This window comes from Condylostylus longicornis, unplaced genomic scaffold (genome assembly GCF_029603195.1).
Source record: "Condylostylus longicornis isolate FDR11 unplaced genomic scaffold, ASM2960319v2 ptg000013l, whole genome shotgun sequence".
Lineage (NCBI taxonomy): Eukaryota > Metazoa > Arthropoda > Insecta > Diptera > Dolichopodidae > Condylostylus > Condylostylus longicornis.
Window position 1 is genome coordinate 12,518,792 of NW_026577982.1, and position 18,351 is coordinate 12,537,142.

General features: G+C 20.9%; 1 protein-coding gene across 1 annotated transcript; it reads left to right on the forward strand.

Moving 5' to 3' along the window:
• The first annotated feature begins 578 nt into the window (after positions 1–578).
• On the forward strand, positions 579–10,278 carry LOC129605279 (frequenin-1). The gene is made up of 7 exons (XM_055514933.1): positions 579–1,390; positions 6,378–6,402; positions 6,481–6,529; positions 7,834–7,923; positions 8,014–8,092; positions 8,214–8,302; positions 9,638–10,278. Exons 1-7 carry the CDS (start codon positions 1,327–1,329, stop codon positions 9,803–9,805), a joined length of 564 nt encoding a protein of 187 aa, XP_055370908.1. The 5' UTR covers positions 579–1,326; the 3' UTR covers positions 9,806–10,278.
• The last annotated feature ends 8,073 nt before the right edge of the window (positions 10,279–18,351 follow it).

Below are 18,351 nucleotides of genomic sequence, written 5' to 3' on the forward strand. Positions count from 1 at the left end.
TCGTCCTAAAACTGAAAATACCACTAAGCTAGTTGAAATAAGTAACATTATTTATTGGACTTGTGTCGACTACAAATCTGCCAACGTTATACTTCGTTTTGATTCCAACTCCTTCGACCTGTTTGCCAAGTTTTGGTCTTATGCCTAAGTACGTATGAGACATTAGGGCTATGAGTCTTAAGAGAGTGTATCGTGAGGTTCACTTAGGAGGGCGCTGTAGATCCGTAAGCTTTTCGCGATTCATTGTTACTCCATTTACACGAGCTCCATTTACACGCGTTAGTAAAGACACTAGTGAGTGTGAACTGACAAAAAGAAAACTGAAACTACTTATTATTATAAGAACTCTTAATATTATTCAATTGCTTATTATTGAATTCTCAAATACACAAATAAAGCTCTTCAATCACATCATAAAAATAATTAATATTAAATTGTTTCCAGTATAAATATTTTATTAAAAACTTTAAAATATAAAATTCTTTTAAATTATTTCTGTTTTATTTTTACAGAATACAAACAATGGAATGAGTAAAATCATAAAGTAGACCTACAATCAAGAACAATTTAACAAAATTGAAATAAAGGCTGAATATTAGTACAGAATAATGTTAATATTCCATACCTAAAATTTATGAAAACAGATTAAAGAAGTTACTGGTTAATATTGAAATACCAAAATTTTGTATTTTTACAGAGGTTTCATATTGCTAACAGCAATTTAAATTAAGGAGCTTACGGAACAAGTTTCCTAAAGCATACAAAAATTTTTTTTTGTCCCAAGATTATTCTTTTTTCAAATTAGTAACCCAAAATTTGTATTTACATTGTAATTTTTGAATGAAAAATTTTTTAAAAATAAGAATGGACAAAAATACCGACTGACTGAGAAGTGCATCTAGAATTACAAAATTTTGTCAGTCAAAATCTATACGTATATATATATGCACGAATAAAGCTGAAGAATAGTACTTCCAAATTATATAAATTATTTAAAATATTTAAATAATATAAAAAACAAAAAGGCAATATTGGAAACATATTTTTATACAATTATTATATACTGATATATACTGATATATACTGATATATACTGAAATATACTGATACATATATATATATATATACTAAAAAAATTTAGTGAAGACGAAATATTTTTTAAATAAATTTCAAGAAAAATTTATCAAAACATCAATAAAAATTTAAGGATCGCCAAATTTTTATGAGATATTCGTTGGCTGCTACTATTTAGAATTGTAAATTGTTCTCTATATATAAATATATACAACTCTTAAATATTTTACGTAATTTTTTAATAAATTAAATATGGGGAAAAAAAATTCAAAATTGAAACAAGATACCATCGATCGTCTTACAACAGACACATACTGTAAGTATAAAAATTTATACGACATTAATAAAATATTTTTATTTATAATTTTTTTTGTTAAATTAATTTCTATATTTAAAAATTATTTACTTATAAGTTAAATTAGTATTCATTTTCATAATCGCAATATTACAAAACAATAACTGCAACACATAGTATTGCAGTTCATATGATTTAATTGAGGTATTCATATTAATTTCGCTATATTACGTGAGCGAACGTAACTTATTTAATTGTCAGTTTTCAAATAGGACATACGTAATTAAATTGAAGTACTCAAAATCAAGTTGTTGTTTACGTAGCGTAGAATCACTGTGTCGAATATGTCAAAATAATTTTTTCTTGTTTTGAATTTCATACTTGAAAAATTCAGATGCTAAATTAATTGCTGTTTATATTTATCTTCCGAACGGATACTTAATAATGGGGTAAAAAAACCTACACTAGACTCCGATATTTTTGTTTTAGTTATAGTTTTAGAGAGTAGGTTTGGATCGTTTTACGTATTTTTATTTTCTAGAGCGATTTTCCTGATTTTTTATACTATGCCAAAGTTTGTAAACATAAAAGCTGCTACTCATACATGGTCTTTTTACCCAAAACATAAAATAAACCTAGTGTTAAATAAAGGTTATTTAAAATAATTTTTAAGTAACATTGAAAATGTTAATAATACTAAAAAAATATTATGTAAAATTATTGAAAACCCTAATTCTAAAATATTAAATACACTTCTTGTACTACAATTTTCTATTAACCAATTCTTGTGATATCCTATATCTGTGAATATTGATGGGTATCCGATAGTAGCTAAATCAAATCTTTGTAACATTATACCAGTTAATTTATTATTACAAACTAAAACACCTCCAATATCTGTTTGAATTTCTTCTTGTAAAGTATCTATATGACCAGCACAGAACATTCCATTTTCTAATTGATTATCAAATTTTATGTTGCATTCTTTAAAATTATATGCGGTAACGTTTCCAACTTGAAGTATTTGATCACCTTCATAAAACTAGAAAAAGAATGATATAAAACAATGATATAAAATTATATAGGCCCTAATTTTTCAATTTTACTTTTAACATAATTGTATGTAAACTTTGAAGTATAGAATTTGAAGTTTGGTTTGTTATATAAATTTTTGGCTTCAATTTCGTATGGTAATTTTGTGTACGGCAAGTATATACTGTCATTTAATTACTGTCACAAAAATGACTTTTTAATTTAAAAATTCAATTATATATAATTAAACTAAATATTAAAATAATTACTGTAAAAATTAAAATTGTTAAACTTTATATGTGAGAATGCTGTTCCGAAGATATTGTTTACTTTAATTTTAATTCTCAAAAATGTGCAATAATAGTGGAATTCAACAGCAATAAGTAAATAAACAAAGGTTTAAATCGTGACGTTTGACACATAAAAATGACGCCAAATTTATATTATATACAATCGTAAACTTCAATTAAAAGTTAAATATATAATTAAAATATAAAAACAAGAATTATGTATTACGATAAAAGTATTAATTATATAGCTTCAATCACTCGTTGGGCATCAGTTTCCAAGTTTTATACAAAATTTTATTTATTTTTTTTTTTTACTTTTATTTAAAATGGTAATTTAATTATTACAATACGTGACTTTTATCATAATAGCAATTTAATCAAATGCAGTCTCACATTCAATATGCATTGTTTTTATTACAATAAGGAATAAATTTTATGTAGCACATACATACACATATTGCCATGCATATTCATAACATATAAATATACTTATATATTGTATACTTACTGGTTCTAAATCAGTATTCCAGGAGAATGAGAAACAAAATTGTCTCTGTTCTATTGGTGAAATATTGATTTCGGGTACATTGATTTCCTCTTTCATTAAATATGTACTTAGTTTTATTAAAGCAATATTATAGAAATCAGGAGATTGAATATTAAATTTCTCATGTATTATGTATGAATGAACGTTGTATATTCTCGTTTTAGAATTATATTCATATTTGCTTGGTGTTCCGAAAACTGCTAATAATTCATCAGGTTGTTGTTTTTCGAATCTATAAAATACAAGTTATATATTTAATTTAATTATATACAAATTGGATATGTGTATACATTTAAATTACATGTAAATGCAAGATGCAGAAGTAATTATTAAATTTGATTTTGATTTATTATATGGGATGTAAAATGTTCCACTACAAAAATGTCCACTTCCAAATTTTTTTAATTCTAAAGATTTTCTTCTCAAAGAAATTACGAAGTCAGAATTTTGATTTGAAATTCTTTTTGAAAAATTTGTGAAAGAATTTTCAATCCAATTCTTATAATAAGAAACTTCAGTGTATATCCCTGGCCAATGTGCAACACCACATTTTTCACCCCATGAAACTAATCCAATTAATTTTTTATCACATACTAATGGACCACCAGAGTCACCTGCATATTGAAAAAAACTTTGAAGGTTATACGTCTGTTAAAATGTCTAAATGTTAAAAGAGAATACCTTGACAAGAATCAATACCATCTACTAAAGCTTTAGCACAAATCATGCCAGGTTTTAATCTTTTATTGTAAATTTTTAAGCATTCTTCAATTTTAGTTAAGTAAACATTAGCTACAATTAAAATTCCAGATCCTTGCAAGTCACCCTAAAAAATAAAAAAAAAATTTAATTGATCTTGGACATTTTTCATATCTTTCAAACTATCTGATTAAAAAAAAGAAATAAAATATAAAAATGTCAAATAAATTATCATAATTACCGCTTGTCTTACACCCCAACCGAAAATCTGACATAATGATCCTTCGTTTATATCAGCTGTAGCAAATTCTATTGGTTTCACAATGGGATTATTAATCGGCACGTCTTCTTTTAAAATAAACATCCCAATATCATTTGAAAAATCTTCAGCATTGAATTTTTTATGAATTATTTTATAAACTTCATATATAAGGGTATAATTAGTTTTATTAAATCGAGATAAGGTTCCCATAACAACATGAAATTCATGTTCACTGCGTACTTTGACTGGCTTCTCTTGATAACTAGAAAACAAAGTTACAATTTGAAATTTAAATAATTAATCTTTCTAAATTAATTAGTATACTTAAGAAAGCAATGAGCTGCAGTTAAAACAACATTAATTTTAATTAAAGTACCGCCACATACATGACCAAGTCCAAAATATTTTTCGTCTAAAACTTTTAGTCTAACGGATGCAATGTGCTTAGAGTTTTCAATAAATGCAAATGATCCACCAATAATTTTTTGAGACTGAATTTTTGTTTGATTTTCATTTGAAATATTGTGCAAATTGTTGTAATTCTTAACTAGAAACTGTAGTTCATTGTTTGGAACAGAAAATATATCCTTACAATTGCATAATTTTAAAAATATTATTAAGAGAGTATGATACTTCATTTTCGATTAATTCAATTTTATTAATCAACTTTAATATTTTAAAACGAAAATACAAATAAAAAAATTATGTAATAGCAAATTGAAATCGTTAAAGTCTACGTCTTTTACACATTTAGATCTAGCCTAGCCAACCAAAATAAACAAATTCATTGTTTATGATTCAATCTTTATAAAAAAAAAATAAAAACGATTTAAATAAACATTTCTTTGGAAGAGTTTTATATGCCGCGACATTGTCGTAGTTTATTACACTAAACTACATACTTACATATATACAAACAAAAATTATATTGCATGTACATAATAAGTACATTACCGATATAAATGTATGTCTATGAGTAAGTGTTGTGGTTACATGACGAAATTACTTAAGACAAAATTACATATTTCAATTTTTATTAAAAATTAAAAATTATTTTAAGGTTACAAGACTCCCAGGCTAAAAGATATTGCGTATAAGAAAAATGCTGGATATTATTCGTTTCAATTAAGAGGATTGTTATTATCCAAACCCGTACTTTTGTATATAAAAAAATATAAAATATATACATACATATTTTAAGCCAAATTTTGTAGACCGCTCTGCACTATTAAACCATTTGATCGTCTACAACTTTGAGAGAAGAATATCGAGAATACTTTTAGCAGTAGCACCTTAAAAACTGGTTTTTAATTTAGTTTATTTAACATTTAATATAGTAGACTTGTTCAATAGAATAGCCCGCGTGTGTAATGGGTTCATTGGGACTGATTTCTACTGTACATATATAATTATTGATTTTTAAACAAAATTTCATATAAAATTTGTCATATGAAATTTTGTAATTTTATATTGTGATATTGTTCCGATCCCATTATATAACAGTCTGAAATATAATACATATTATAGCCCAAATTATATTCTTAATAATAATAATTATCACTCAATGAATATAAAATTTAAATACAAGAAGCTAAATTATCAATGAACATATAGAATATAATAAAACTATTCTTTATAGACTATGACTTGTTGGCAAGACTCTTATATATGTATATAGCAATAAGAAATATTTAAATTATAATTTGTTATTATAAGAAATAATATGGCACTAAAGTGAACGTAAAATTAACATTTTTTTTTGTATTTTATAAGAAAAAAAACTCTTTTTAAAATTGAATTTAAAATTGACATATTTGAATCAAAACGACATCTGGAGTACATTGATATAAATTGTCATCAATTATGTAATTATTAAACACTTAAGACTTTGAACAGTACGTAATTTTTAATATGCAACCCAATATTTTGTGTACAGAAAATGTTATCATACATATCATTGAACTAAAGAATTATTTATGTACCGCCGGGCCCTGATTTGAGTATGACAATTTAAATGATTTCGCGATTTGTCATTTAGCAATTCTATTTCCCATTTTTATTAAATTCCACCAAAAATTATAAAAATAATCTCATTTTAATTATTTTTATTATACAAATTTATTTGATATACATAATGTATTTATATATAATTATATTTTAATATTTATTTTACTTTAGTTACTGAGAAGGAAATTAGACAATGGTAAGTAAATATTTTTCTATACATATATCTTTATAATAATTGAAAATAACCCTTTTTTTTCCCCTTGTTCCAATTTAGGCATAAAGGATTCTTAAAAGACTGTCCTAATGGATTACTTACAGAACAAGTGAGAAAACTTATTTAATATTATTAAGAAATTTAATATTTAGCGTTTGTGTAAATTACGGAAATTCAAGTCATAAAAAAACATAATTTTTTGTTATTAAAATTTATAGCCTAAATTTTCATAATATTTTCTATATAGCTATATAAAATATTTCTTATACATATATACATATTTTGTATATAAAACAAATTAAAAAAATTTTATTAGTTAATACTTTTAGCAATAAAAAAATTTATTTACATTAGAAAGAGAGAAAAAAAGGGATACAAGTTAATATACGTTTATTTTCTTCTTTTATAATTCTATATAAAACTTTTGCGGTTTTTCTACTTTCTTCATTTATTATTATTATAAAATAAAATTTCTGTCTTTATGTTCTGCCAATAAGTTTATAAGTATATATGTATATATACGCGAATCTATATAATTTTCCTAATTTAGGGTAGTAGAGGTTAAATATACTGCAAAAGGTTTTCTTTACTTTTCAATCCTTTGATATGAATGAATTACTTACATTCCATTTGAGGGTATATAACAAAATTACTCCACATGAGGGCAAATAAATTATTGTTATGAATATAATATGTAAGTAAAAAAGTACAGTGTAGTTTATTCATAGTGCTATATTACGTTAAACGGAACGCACCATATGTATACTAAACATATATGCATTTAGATATATATATGCATTTAGATATATGCATATAGATATATATGCATATATCTAACATATATGCATTTAGATATATATGCATTTAGAGAACTACATTCACTGCAGCGTCAAAAAATTCATATGACGAAACATGAAACTTAAAAAAAAGGTTTGCGTCTAAAACAAAATGTTATATTGCTATACGTCTTCTATAAAATTTATGATAGAACCTAAGATTTTTAAAATATTTAACTTAAAAGTTGAATTTAATGTTACATACATAGGTAATGTGTTATACGTTTAGAACATTGTATGCCCTTTAATTGGTGTGTTTCTTTTTGCAAAATCAAATTATTATAAATTTCATCCACACTTCATATATATAACTTTTATCACTTTGTTAAAAGAACAATTTTAAAATAAATAATTACAAATTTATTGATTTCTTATTAAAATTAAGAATGCTTAAGCTTGATATTATAATAATCCGATTCAATTAGAATTGAATTTAAAAATCATATTGCTACATTATATAGAACTTAAAGATTTGCAGTATGAATTTTCTAAAATTTTTTTTAATAAATATTTTATTTTCTTATTTTTTATTGCCAAAAATTCAATTTATCCCTTTTAATCATTTTTATCGAGAAAGGGTTTTATAAAGATATACAAACAGTTCTTTCCACAAGGAGATCCTAGCAAATTTGCATCGCTTGTTTTCCGGGTGTTCGATGAAAACAATGTAAGTATAAGTTTTATATTCTCTAATTAATGTTTAATCTCATATATAAAAGAAATTAATGTTAATTCATTGTTACATTTATTTACTTAGGATGGCTCAATAGAATTTGAAGAATTCATTAGAGCGCTTTCAGTGACATCTAGAGGAAATCTTGACGAAAAATTACATTGTAAGCGATTGTCACATAATTGTCAAATTAAGAAACTTGACGTGATCTTTGTTTATAATAAAAACAATAAAATTTTTTGATTTAGAAATTTTAAAACGAATTTTATTTTTTTTATTTTTAGGGGCATTTAGACTATATGATGTTGATAACGATGGTTATATAACTCGTGATGAAATGTATAATATTGTAGATGCTATATATCAAATGGTGGTAGGTATCAAATTAATTTTAAAACTAATTTATACAAGAGCATACATAGGAAAGACTAAAACAACTATTGTAAAGACAACGTGTTTTACTAACCATTTACAATATTAAATATTAATCAATAATAAAAAATTCTATTGAAGATAATGGCTATACATAGTATATGATTTAAGCGTAACCTTTATAGAGTTTTCAGAACTCATAAAGTAGTAAACGTGAAAATGTAATTGCAAATCTTTGCAGTAAATTGGAAATCGAATAAGTAACTTTTTGAGTAAATAAAATACGTTTCAGGCGTATAGAACAGTAAAAAGGTTAAGTCATTTTACTATGAACGAAGGATATTAAAAGCTGTACTTGTGAGCCTAAAGTTTAAGATAAAAGCTTAAATATTTTAATTTTGCATTAAATATAAAATTAATTCAATAATGTATTTATTATTCTTTAATGTATATTTTCAAAATTCTCTATATATTTTAGGTTGTCGTGGAGGCTAACTTTTTATTTATTGTCGTTCTTGATCAAACATACTCTATAGAAGTGACTTCAACCTATTAAAGATTTTGATATTTTTATATAAATATTTTCAATTTAAATTCTTAGAAAACAAGAATATTTTTTAGGAATTCAAAGTTTAATCTTTAAATATCTCAATGCTATAAAATTTATTTAGTTTTGCAATCAACAAAATTAACAATTTCTAATTAAATTTATTACAAAAAGAAATTTTATTATAATTTATTCTTTATTATCTTCGTTATATTTAACTACAGTAAATAGCTTTGGTTAATAATAGAGTTTCGGTTATGACTTATATTTCCTGGGATAATGAAAACAATTCTTGGTATTAAGAAAAAAATATAATTACTTACCCTAAGTCATTTTAATACTTCAAATATAAATTGAATACTTTAAATTTTGAAATATTACTAAATTATATCAGTGAGGTCCGGATTCGATATATAAAGTTAGTATTTATTAAATTAACTTAAAATTATAAAAAAAAAATAAAACCAAAACAAAAGGTAATTTTTTTTTGTATTATCATGTGAATTAAGTAAATTTAGTATACAAACCTTTCCATTTTCATCCCAAGTAAATAATAAACTGTAGTAATATTAAATAATAAATTTAACTTATTCCTTTCATTTATATAACTTTAAATAAGTAAATATTTTTATTGCTTTCATTTATTTGATTTAATTAAAATTTAATATTTAACATAAATAAATAATTGTATACAAATCATTTTAAATTAAAACCAATTCAAATTTTATATTTTTAATTAAATAAAAGTAATTTATTAATTAATAACAAAATTTATTATTTGCATCGTAGGGACAACAACCCCAAACTGAAGATGAAAATACACCACAAAAACGAGTTGATAAAATTTTCGATCAAATGGATAAAAATCATGATGATCGTTTAACTTTAGAAGAATTTCGTGAGGGTAGTAAAGCTGATCCACGTATAGTACAGGCATTAAGTTTAGGTGGTGATTAACTTAACAACTAAAAAAAAAATCAACTTTCAAAATGAAATTTTAGACGAAAAACAAAAAATAATAAGATTATATATATATATAAATATATCGTTAAAATAATTATTACAAAAACATTTTAAAATTTATTATAAGAAAACAACAACAAAACAAAAATAAAAAATATTAAACTGAAATCCTAATTTATAACTGAGAAGAGTTAAGATCTATGCGGTTTTAGTTGGATATTTTGTAGTTAATAAGAATTCAGAAAACTGAATTATTTTTAAGACTCGCTACTTTACTAAGAGAATATGTGTGTATAAATATATATATATAATATATGTATATACATAAATATACAATATTTATTTAAATATATATAAATATGATGAAATATTTTATTGCCTGTATATGCCATACTTTATATATACATACTTAATATGTTTTCTTCTTATTTAATAAATTTTCGACATTGTCGTTTTAAAAATTAAAAAAACAAAAAAATAATCAGAATGAAAAACATTTATTTCGTATATAAAAACGTAATCTAAATATTTTTAATTTTTATTTTTGAAATAGAGAAAAAATGTATCTAATAAAATAATATAATTGCATACTCTATTCAATTTTAACTACACATTAGAAAATTCTTGTATTTCCTTGTAACATAATATGATTTTAATTATTAACATTCTAAAAGCCCAAGCTTTTTTATAGAAATTTAAGAACTACGGATATACATTTATGTTATACAGAATCCATTGATCAAATTAAAATAATTAATATTGAATTAAATTAATTTTAATTTTTTAATTAATTTAATTAAAATAACATTTTCAAATTAAATTATTGTATTTAATAAATTTATTCCTCAAATTAACATAATTTAATTGTGTCAAGCTAAAGTAAAGACTTGCACATATATATATATATATCAATATAATTAATAATAAGCAATATTAAATAATTTTGTTAATTCCAGTGTAACTATTCAGCAGTAATTTAAAATTTTAATCGAATAAATGGAAAATTCATATTCTTCATTTTCATCGAAAAGAAAACTAAAAACATTTGGAAGACATTTCCTCTTCTAATTTTAATATTTGTCATTTATACTTTTGTTAGTTTATTTTAAAAAAAAAAAATAATGTTTTACCTTAATGACAAATAAAAAAATTTCGAGTTTTGCTTTTTTGTCATCTCACATTTAGTGTAATATGGCTGCTTATAAACTGTTCTGTCAAATATGTTTCTATTGACAAGATCGCATATGTTATATTTAAAACGTAAACAAAGAAATGTCAAAAAATTTTTCTATATTTATCTCTTTTTTTTTATTCTTAATGATCTTGTACAAAATGATCTTTTCGAAAGCAGAAAATGTCAGTCTCCAACAAAAGAAAACTTTTGTAGCGAGGAAGAATAATGGTACATAAAATAAACAATAATATTGCATAATTATAATTATTATTATATACAAAAAACAAAAACAAATATACTCACATAATTGTGCATAAATATAATATTAAAATGATTACGTTTTTATTCCATTATACGCTTTCATTTAATTAAATAAATAATTATTATAATGAAAATATTCTCAAAGAGAAACCAATCCACCCGAAATAACATGAATATTATATAGGAATGTGTATATGATAAAAAAAAAACAAAAAAAAACTTTTTACATAAAAAAAATTATAATAAGAAGAGTATTAAGAGCGTTGAAAATAAATATACTCTATAAATACATATATATTATAATATAATTTATATAATAAAATATAATAATTATTATATACATACATTAATATTAATCGCGCTAACTTATATACATAAATTGTTATAAAACAAAAGGAAAACACCAACATAGAAATATTAAAAAAGAAAAATTAAATAAAAAAAAATAAATAAATAAAATAATTATGTTAAAAGTTTTTTATTAACAAAAATTTAATTATTTATTTACATAAATTATGAAGAGAAAAAATTTAAAAAATTAAAAAAAAAATTATGTTACAAAATAAGAATTTAAAAAATCTAAACTAAAACTAAATTTTCAAATTGTTATATACCTTTTTTTAAAAAAAAAAAACAAAATAGCAATTTAAGCAAAAATAAATAATTTGATTAATAATTTAGGTAAATAATCAAAAAAAAAATTAAATAAAAATTTAAAATTTTTTAAAATTAAAATAATCAAATATTAAAAAAAAGTATGAAAGCAATGAAAAAAAAAACAAAAATTAAGTTATGGTTTTAACTCAAATATATAAGCATATATTATATAACACTTTTAAATTATGTTCATATATAATTTATTTTATACTTATATATATATAATAATATTATTGCATTCTTAAATATTTCATAATTGTATACAAGTTATATTAATTATATTATACCAATAAAAAATTAACAAAATTCTATAAAATTACAAAATTATCATTATTGTTATATTGCTTTTACATTATAGTTTTATTTATTTAAATTATTTTCTATTTGTTATTATTATTATTAATTTTCATGTTTGTCATGATTATTATTGCTATTTATATAATAATTATCATGTAAATAATATTTAATCGTCAATAAGTTTATATCAAGGCAAAAACAAAATATTAGAAGAGATAATTGTAATTGAAATATTGTCATTATTATTAAAGAATAAAAATTAAAGGCATATTATATTCAAAAACATGTCAAATTATGTTTACTGTTTCACGTTATGTCAAATTATGATTAAAACTCAAAAATGTGTAAGAGCTCTACAAAAAAACATACAAACTTATTAATAAACTTTTTAAATATTTGAAATAAACACTTTACTAACTATCAAAATAAATTTCACCTAAAATTTCGATTACTGTTTAATTATTTTTATGAATTATTATAAAATTTTTTTTTACAAAAAATTAATTTTCAAGTCAAATATTCGTGCCTTGATTTAAAATTATTGTTTAAAATTTAACATTCAAAATAAATTATCATTATTGCTTTATTTTATTATACCTTATCAATTTCCTCTCTCTTTCTCTCTATCATATTGAAATTATGACAAATATACTTGTACTAAAAATAATTGTGTTAATTTTTCGAATTAACTATTTGAGCATAAATATTATTGTTTGATTCATTGCGTGTAAAAATTAAAATTATTATATGAATACATGTACGAATGTTAACATTACGAATGTAATAATTACAATTCTCAAGCAATAAACGATAAAGTTGACAACAATTTGACATTTAATTGCCTAATAAAATGTCAATCGTAATAATAATATGAAGGTGATAGTTAAATTTCAATATTAGTTTTAATTATGATTTTTTTATTTTTTTAAATTGTTATAAGAAATATATTATATAATAGATATTTACTATTAATTTATAAAAAAAATCAAAACATTTTTTTTTTATTTTACAAAATATAGCTCTATTAGCTGTTTTAACAATTATTCATTGCAAGACATAATTTACATATAATATAAAAACTAATTTCGAAACGAAAATAAATATAAATTATTATTAAAAAAATAAAAAAAAATTAAAAATTAATTTTGAAAATAAAAAAATAAAATATATATTTTAATAATTTTATTATGATATAAAAAATTTTAAAAAATTTGGAAGAAAAAAAAAATTTTATTAAGGAAATTTTAATGTCATCATTCTGATTTAATTTCTTTTCTATATGTGGTTCAGCTTTATAAAAATATACTTTAATTACATAATACATATATACACATATATTTACATATAATTCTATTTAAATATATGTATGTATATATATATATTCAAACATGAATATTTACATTTATATATAAAATATTTTATTTCTCAACTCTTTTTTTTTTTTTTGACTTATTGTATATACATATATATTGTTATTATATATGAATAAAATATGAGAAATAATTAACTCTAGCAAATATGTTGAATTAAATTGATTTCAAAATTGCAGTCACACAGTATTACTATTAAAAATTGAACAATAAAAACTCTGCAGGTGAATGATTTTTAAATTCTGCACGTAATTCTAATTTTCAAGTCAGGAATAGTTTGAAATACTTATACTATTACAAAATTTTGCTATATACTCTATTTTATATTTTCATGCATTTTTTTTTCGCCGAGAGTGGAATGTTGTCTCTTCTGTTGCAAAAATATTCTAGTAAACAAATATTTTTTCATATAATAGACTTATATTTGGTCCAAGAACTTGAAATAATTTAGGAGTGTTCCAATACAATTTTTGATTCCCAACATTATGACTTTTGGTAAAAAAAATAACCCCTATATTATTTGCATTCCACTTATATGTTTAAACTTAACTGAACACAACAACACTATCCGCCACAAATGCGTATATGCGGTTTGTGCAGTTATGTTATTTTTATCTTGGTAAATAGAAACAGTATTTCTTATTTACAACGAATCGGTTGTTTTCGGAGTTATTTTGGCATTTAATCATATGAAGCTATATGAAAGCTATATGAAAAATAAACAATTAAATATGAAAAGAGAAATTTTTATAATTCGCCTCAACGGAATGTGTGGTTGAAAAAGAATTGTTAATTTATTCCCTACTAATTAATAACATCGTCTATTCAAATTTGACAAGTAATTTAAATTTTATTCACTTAAATATTTGCTAGTTTTAATTCTTCAAAATATCTTTGTTCATACATGAATTATTTAAAATATTTTAAATAAATTATATACAGAATTAATTCGAAAATGCGTTAATGAATTTATAATTCAAAATTCAATTTGCTTCTATATTATATATTTACTCTATATAACACCATATACGAATGTAATTTACATTCCCATAATTACATTATAAGATAAATAAATTGTTATTGATTTATTTTTCTGTTGCCACATTAATTCATTTTCGAATTCTTTGTTATTTTAATTTTATTCATTTATATATAATGAATTAGATTTTTGTAATATACAAGAAAACAAAAAATATGCATATATATCACAATATATATAAATAATTACAAAATAATTAAAAATATATATTTTGCATAATGTCTAAAATGTATAATAAATTAAATGCGAATTCGCTTGTTATTTTTATTTTTTTTGAAATTTATTTTTATTAAACATTATTTTCATTTTATTGTCATCAATATTATACTCGTATAATTTATATAATATTTTATATATTTAATTTCATTTAAATTTTAAATTAAATTTTTTCAATTTCTGTGATAAATTAAAAAAAAAAACAATCAAAGCTATATTAATTAAAAAAATAAATTTTGAAGAAAAAAAATATTGGTGATTCGAAATAAATAAAATGTTCGAAATAAATTAAATATTATTCACATTATTACAAATTGTATAATAATACATATATAAATAAATAATAATCGGCCATGTTCTGTATTGAATTTGAAAAGTGGTGAAAATGAAATTTGATGAAAACTAATGAATTGGAGTTTAAAAGCTTCCTTAATAATTCTGAAACTACCTTTAAAACTCGAAAAGAAATAAATTTAATTCTGTTTCCTATTTTTATCGTCAATTAATGAAACAACTGGATTTATCTTTTTTATTTTAATTTTCAAATTTGATTACAAAACCTCTAAGTGAAAATCAATAAAAATTTAAAAAATATTAGCAGTAAATAGCAGATAAGGTGATTTCGAAATTTTTATTCCAAATCACGTGGAATGTAAAACCAGTGATTTTAGAAATCGAATGGGATTCAAATTAACATGCGATTCAGTTCGCAGTGGAATACTAGAACACGACCGATTAAATTCATTAACAACTTTTGATTAAATTTTTTAATTAATTTAAAATTTATTTTGCAATAAAATAAAATATTTGAATAGAAAAGAAAAAAATTTCAATAAATTTATATTTTTATTTTGCTATATAAAAAATTTTTTTTGCTACTACTACACTACTACACATGTACGCGTATATTTAAATACTAAAATATTAATTTATTATTGAATAAAATTAATTCTAAAGCAAAAAAAATGCAAATACAAAAAAAAAAATAAAATTTTAATTATTATATTTTTTATTTTAGAAATTTAATATTTTGATAACTTTGTACTTATAAAAAATTAACAAGTAAATAATAAAAATTAAAAAAAAAAAAAGTAATTAAATTTAAAATTATAAAAATATTATTTTAATAAAACAAATTAAATTAAAATACCAAAAATTAATCTGTTAATAAAATATGATCTTTATAATTATTAAATATTATATAAAATTAAGAAAAAAAAACTTAAACAATTATGTAAGATCAATAAAGAGAAAAAAAAAATATAAATTGCATACTCATAAAATTAAAAATATTTTTAAGTGATTAAATAAAACTCTCTTTATATTAACACTTACGATCTTAAATTTTATACCTTTTTCTCTATATTTTAATTAAATTGTTTAAAATGCCATTAAATTAATTATTATTATAAAAATTATTATATATAATAAATTTATATATTGTATTAAAAAATTATTGAATGCACGCCTCATATTTCTATAGAAAAAAAAAAAAAACAAAATATAAATTTATAATATATTTGCAAGAAAATAACTATCTAAAAAAAAAAATAAAAATTAAAAATGCTTCTTTAAAAATTTTAAATTGATTTAATCAAGGCTTAAAAAGAAATGTTTTTAAATATAAATTCAAATAATTGACTTAAAAATTGGAATAAAATTAAAAACTATAAAAGAAAAATGTTTTTATTTTTTTTTTTTTTTTTCAAAAAAAATATTTTTTTTTTCCATTTATTAATAAAATATTATATATATATATATATATATATCGTATATTAATATATAATAATAATAATTAATATAATTATTAATATAGAGGGCGGCTTAGCAACAAGTTAGTAGCCATATATCTTATTGTAATGGAAAATGAGTAAAATTTTTGTTCAAATCCGATGTTAAATTATGTTTGATATAGAAATATTGCGTCAACATTTCTATATATCTTCTTCACCGTAAAAAAATTTTTTTAATGTTTGATAAATATATTAATAAAATTGAAACTTAAAGAGCGGAGAAAAATTCTGTAAAAAGCATTTAAAAAAAAAATTATTAAACAAATAAAACAAATGAGAGAAATTGGAAAATCCCTAAAATTGAAATGCTTGTATTTCCAAAAACAAAAAAACATGAAAGACTAAATAATATGCTATTCTTTTTTAAGTTCACGATAAGCCTTGTATTCAAAACCGTTTGCTAGATTAAAAAAATTTAGTATGTTAGTATTTCGCCAAATTTTTGCTAAAATTTTTCTAAAAAATTCCTATAAACGATTTCAATTTGAATATATGTTTCAAAAAATATTTTACTCATTTTCGATCATCAACCTGGTGGTATATAGCTCCTAATTTCTTGCTGAATCACTTTGCATTGTTTAAACTAAAACTTCGTTAAAACAATTCAACTCTTAAACAACAAATAAACGAAAAATATCGATAATTAAGATTTAAACACAAATATTTTCAAATAAGATGAAAAAGAAATATTTTAAAAAGTTGGTAATACTCTTATTATTATAAAAATGTGAAATATGACTCGAGAAATTTGATCTGTCAAAAAATAATGTGAAAAATAATAAAACAATCTCAAAATTCCAATTCACTGAAATGTCAATATTCTCTTAATTTTTCTTCAAGTCAAGAGTTTAAAATTTAAATTTTCTCTTTCTCTAGTTAGTATTTTTAAAAAAATGTTCGGACAATTGTCTGATTGTCTGACAAATTAATTGTCAAAATGTAAAATTGTTTTTTTTTTTTCAAGTTTTAACGAAATTTTTGTATTAAACCTTAAAGACAAGTTATATTATTATATTTATATACATTAAATAATGTAGATATTTTGGGTAATTATAATTATAATTGAATATAATAATAAAATATAATAAATATATATATATAAATAAATATGAAATGTATATTATCATTAAAGATTTCTACTTTTGCACTGTTAAAGTTTATGCACTCAAAATAAAATGCACAAAAGTTAATAAAATAAAATAAAAAAAATAAATAAATTAATAAATAAATTAAAAAGACTTATATACATAATGTAAAAAATAAATAGCGTAAATAAATTTCAATATACATACATACATAATATATATATATATACATATATATATACATTTAAATAACATGGAAAGTCAAATAAGAAATCAACCTTAGCTAATTTCTAACACTTTTAACAAATTTATGTTTTCTGCTCAAAAATGCATTTGTATTTTGAAAATTAAATTTTATTTTTTAATTTACCGACATTCTATAATATTATTTTGTTGTCAATTTACACTCAATCCCTAACAAGTTTTATTTCATATATTAAAAATGCATGAAATATTTATACTTTTTTACTCATTTCTGTTGAGATTAAATTTTATATTTAATATTTAGCTATATTATACTACAATTTATTTTATAAAATATTGTAATTAGAATAATGTTTAAAGTATCATAAATAGATAAAAAGAATTCATTTTTAGATTTTGTTGGTCTTTAAATACAGAAAGTGTACACATATGAGTATAAAAATT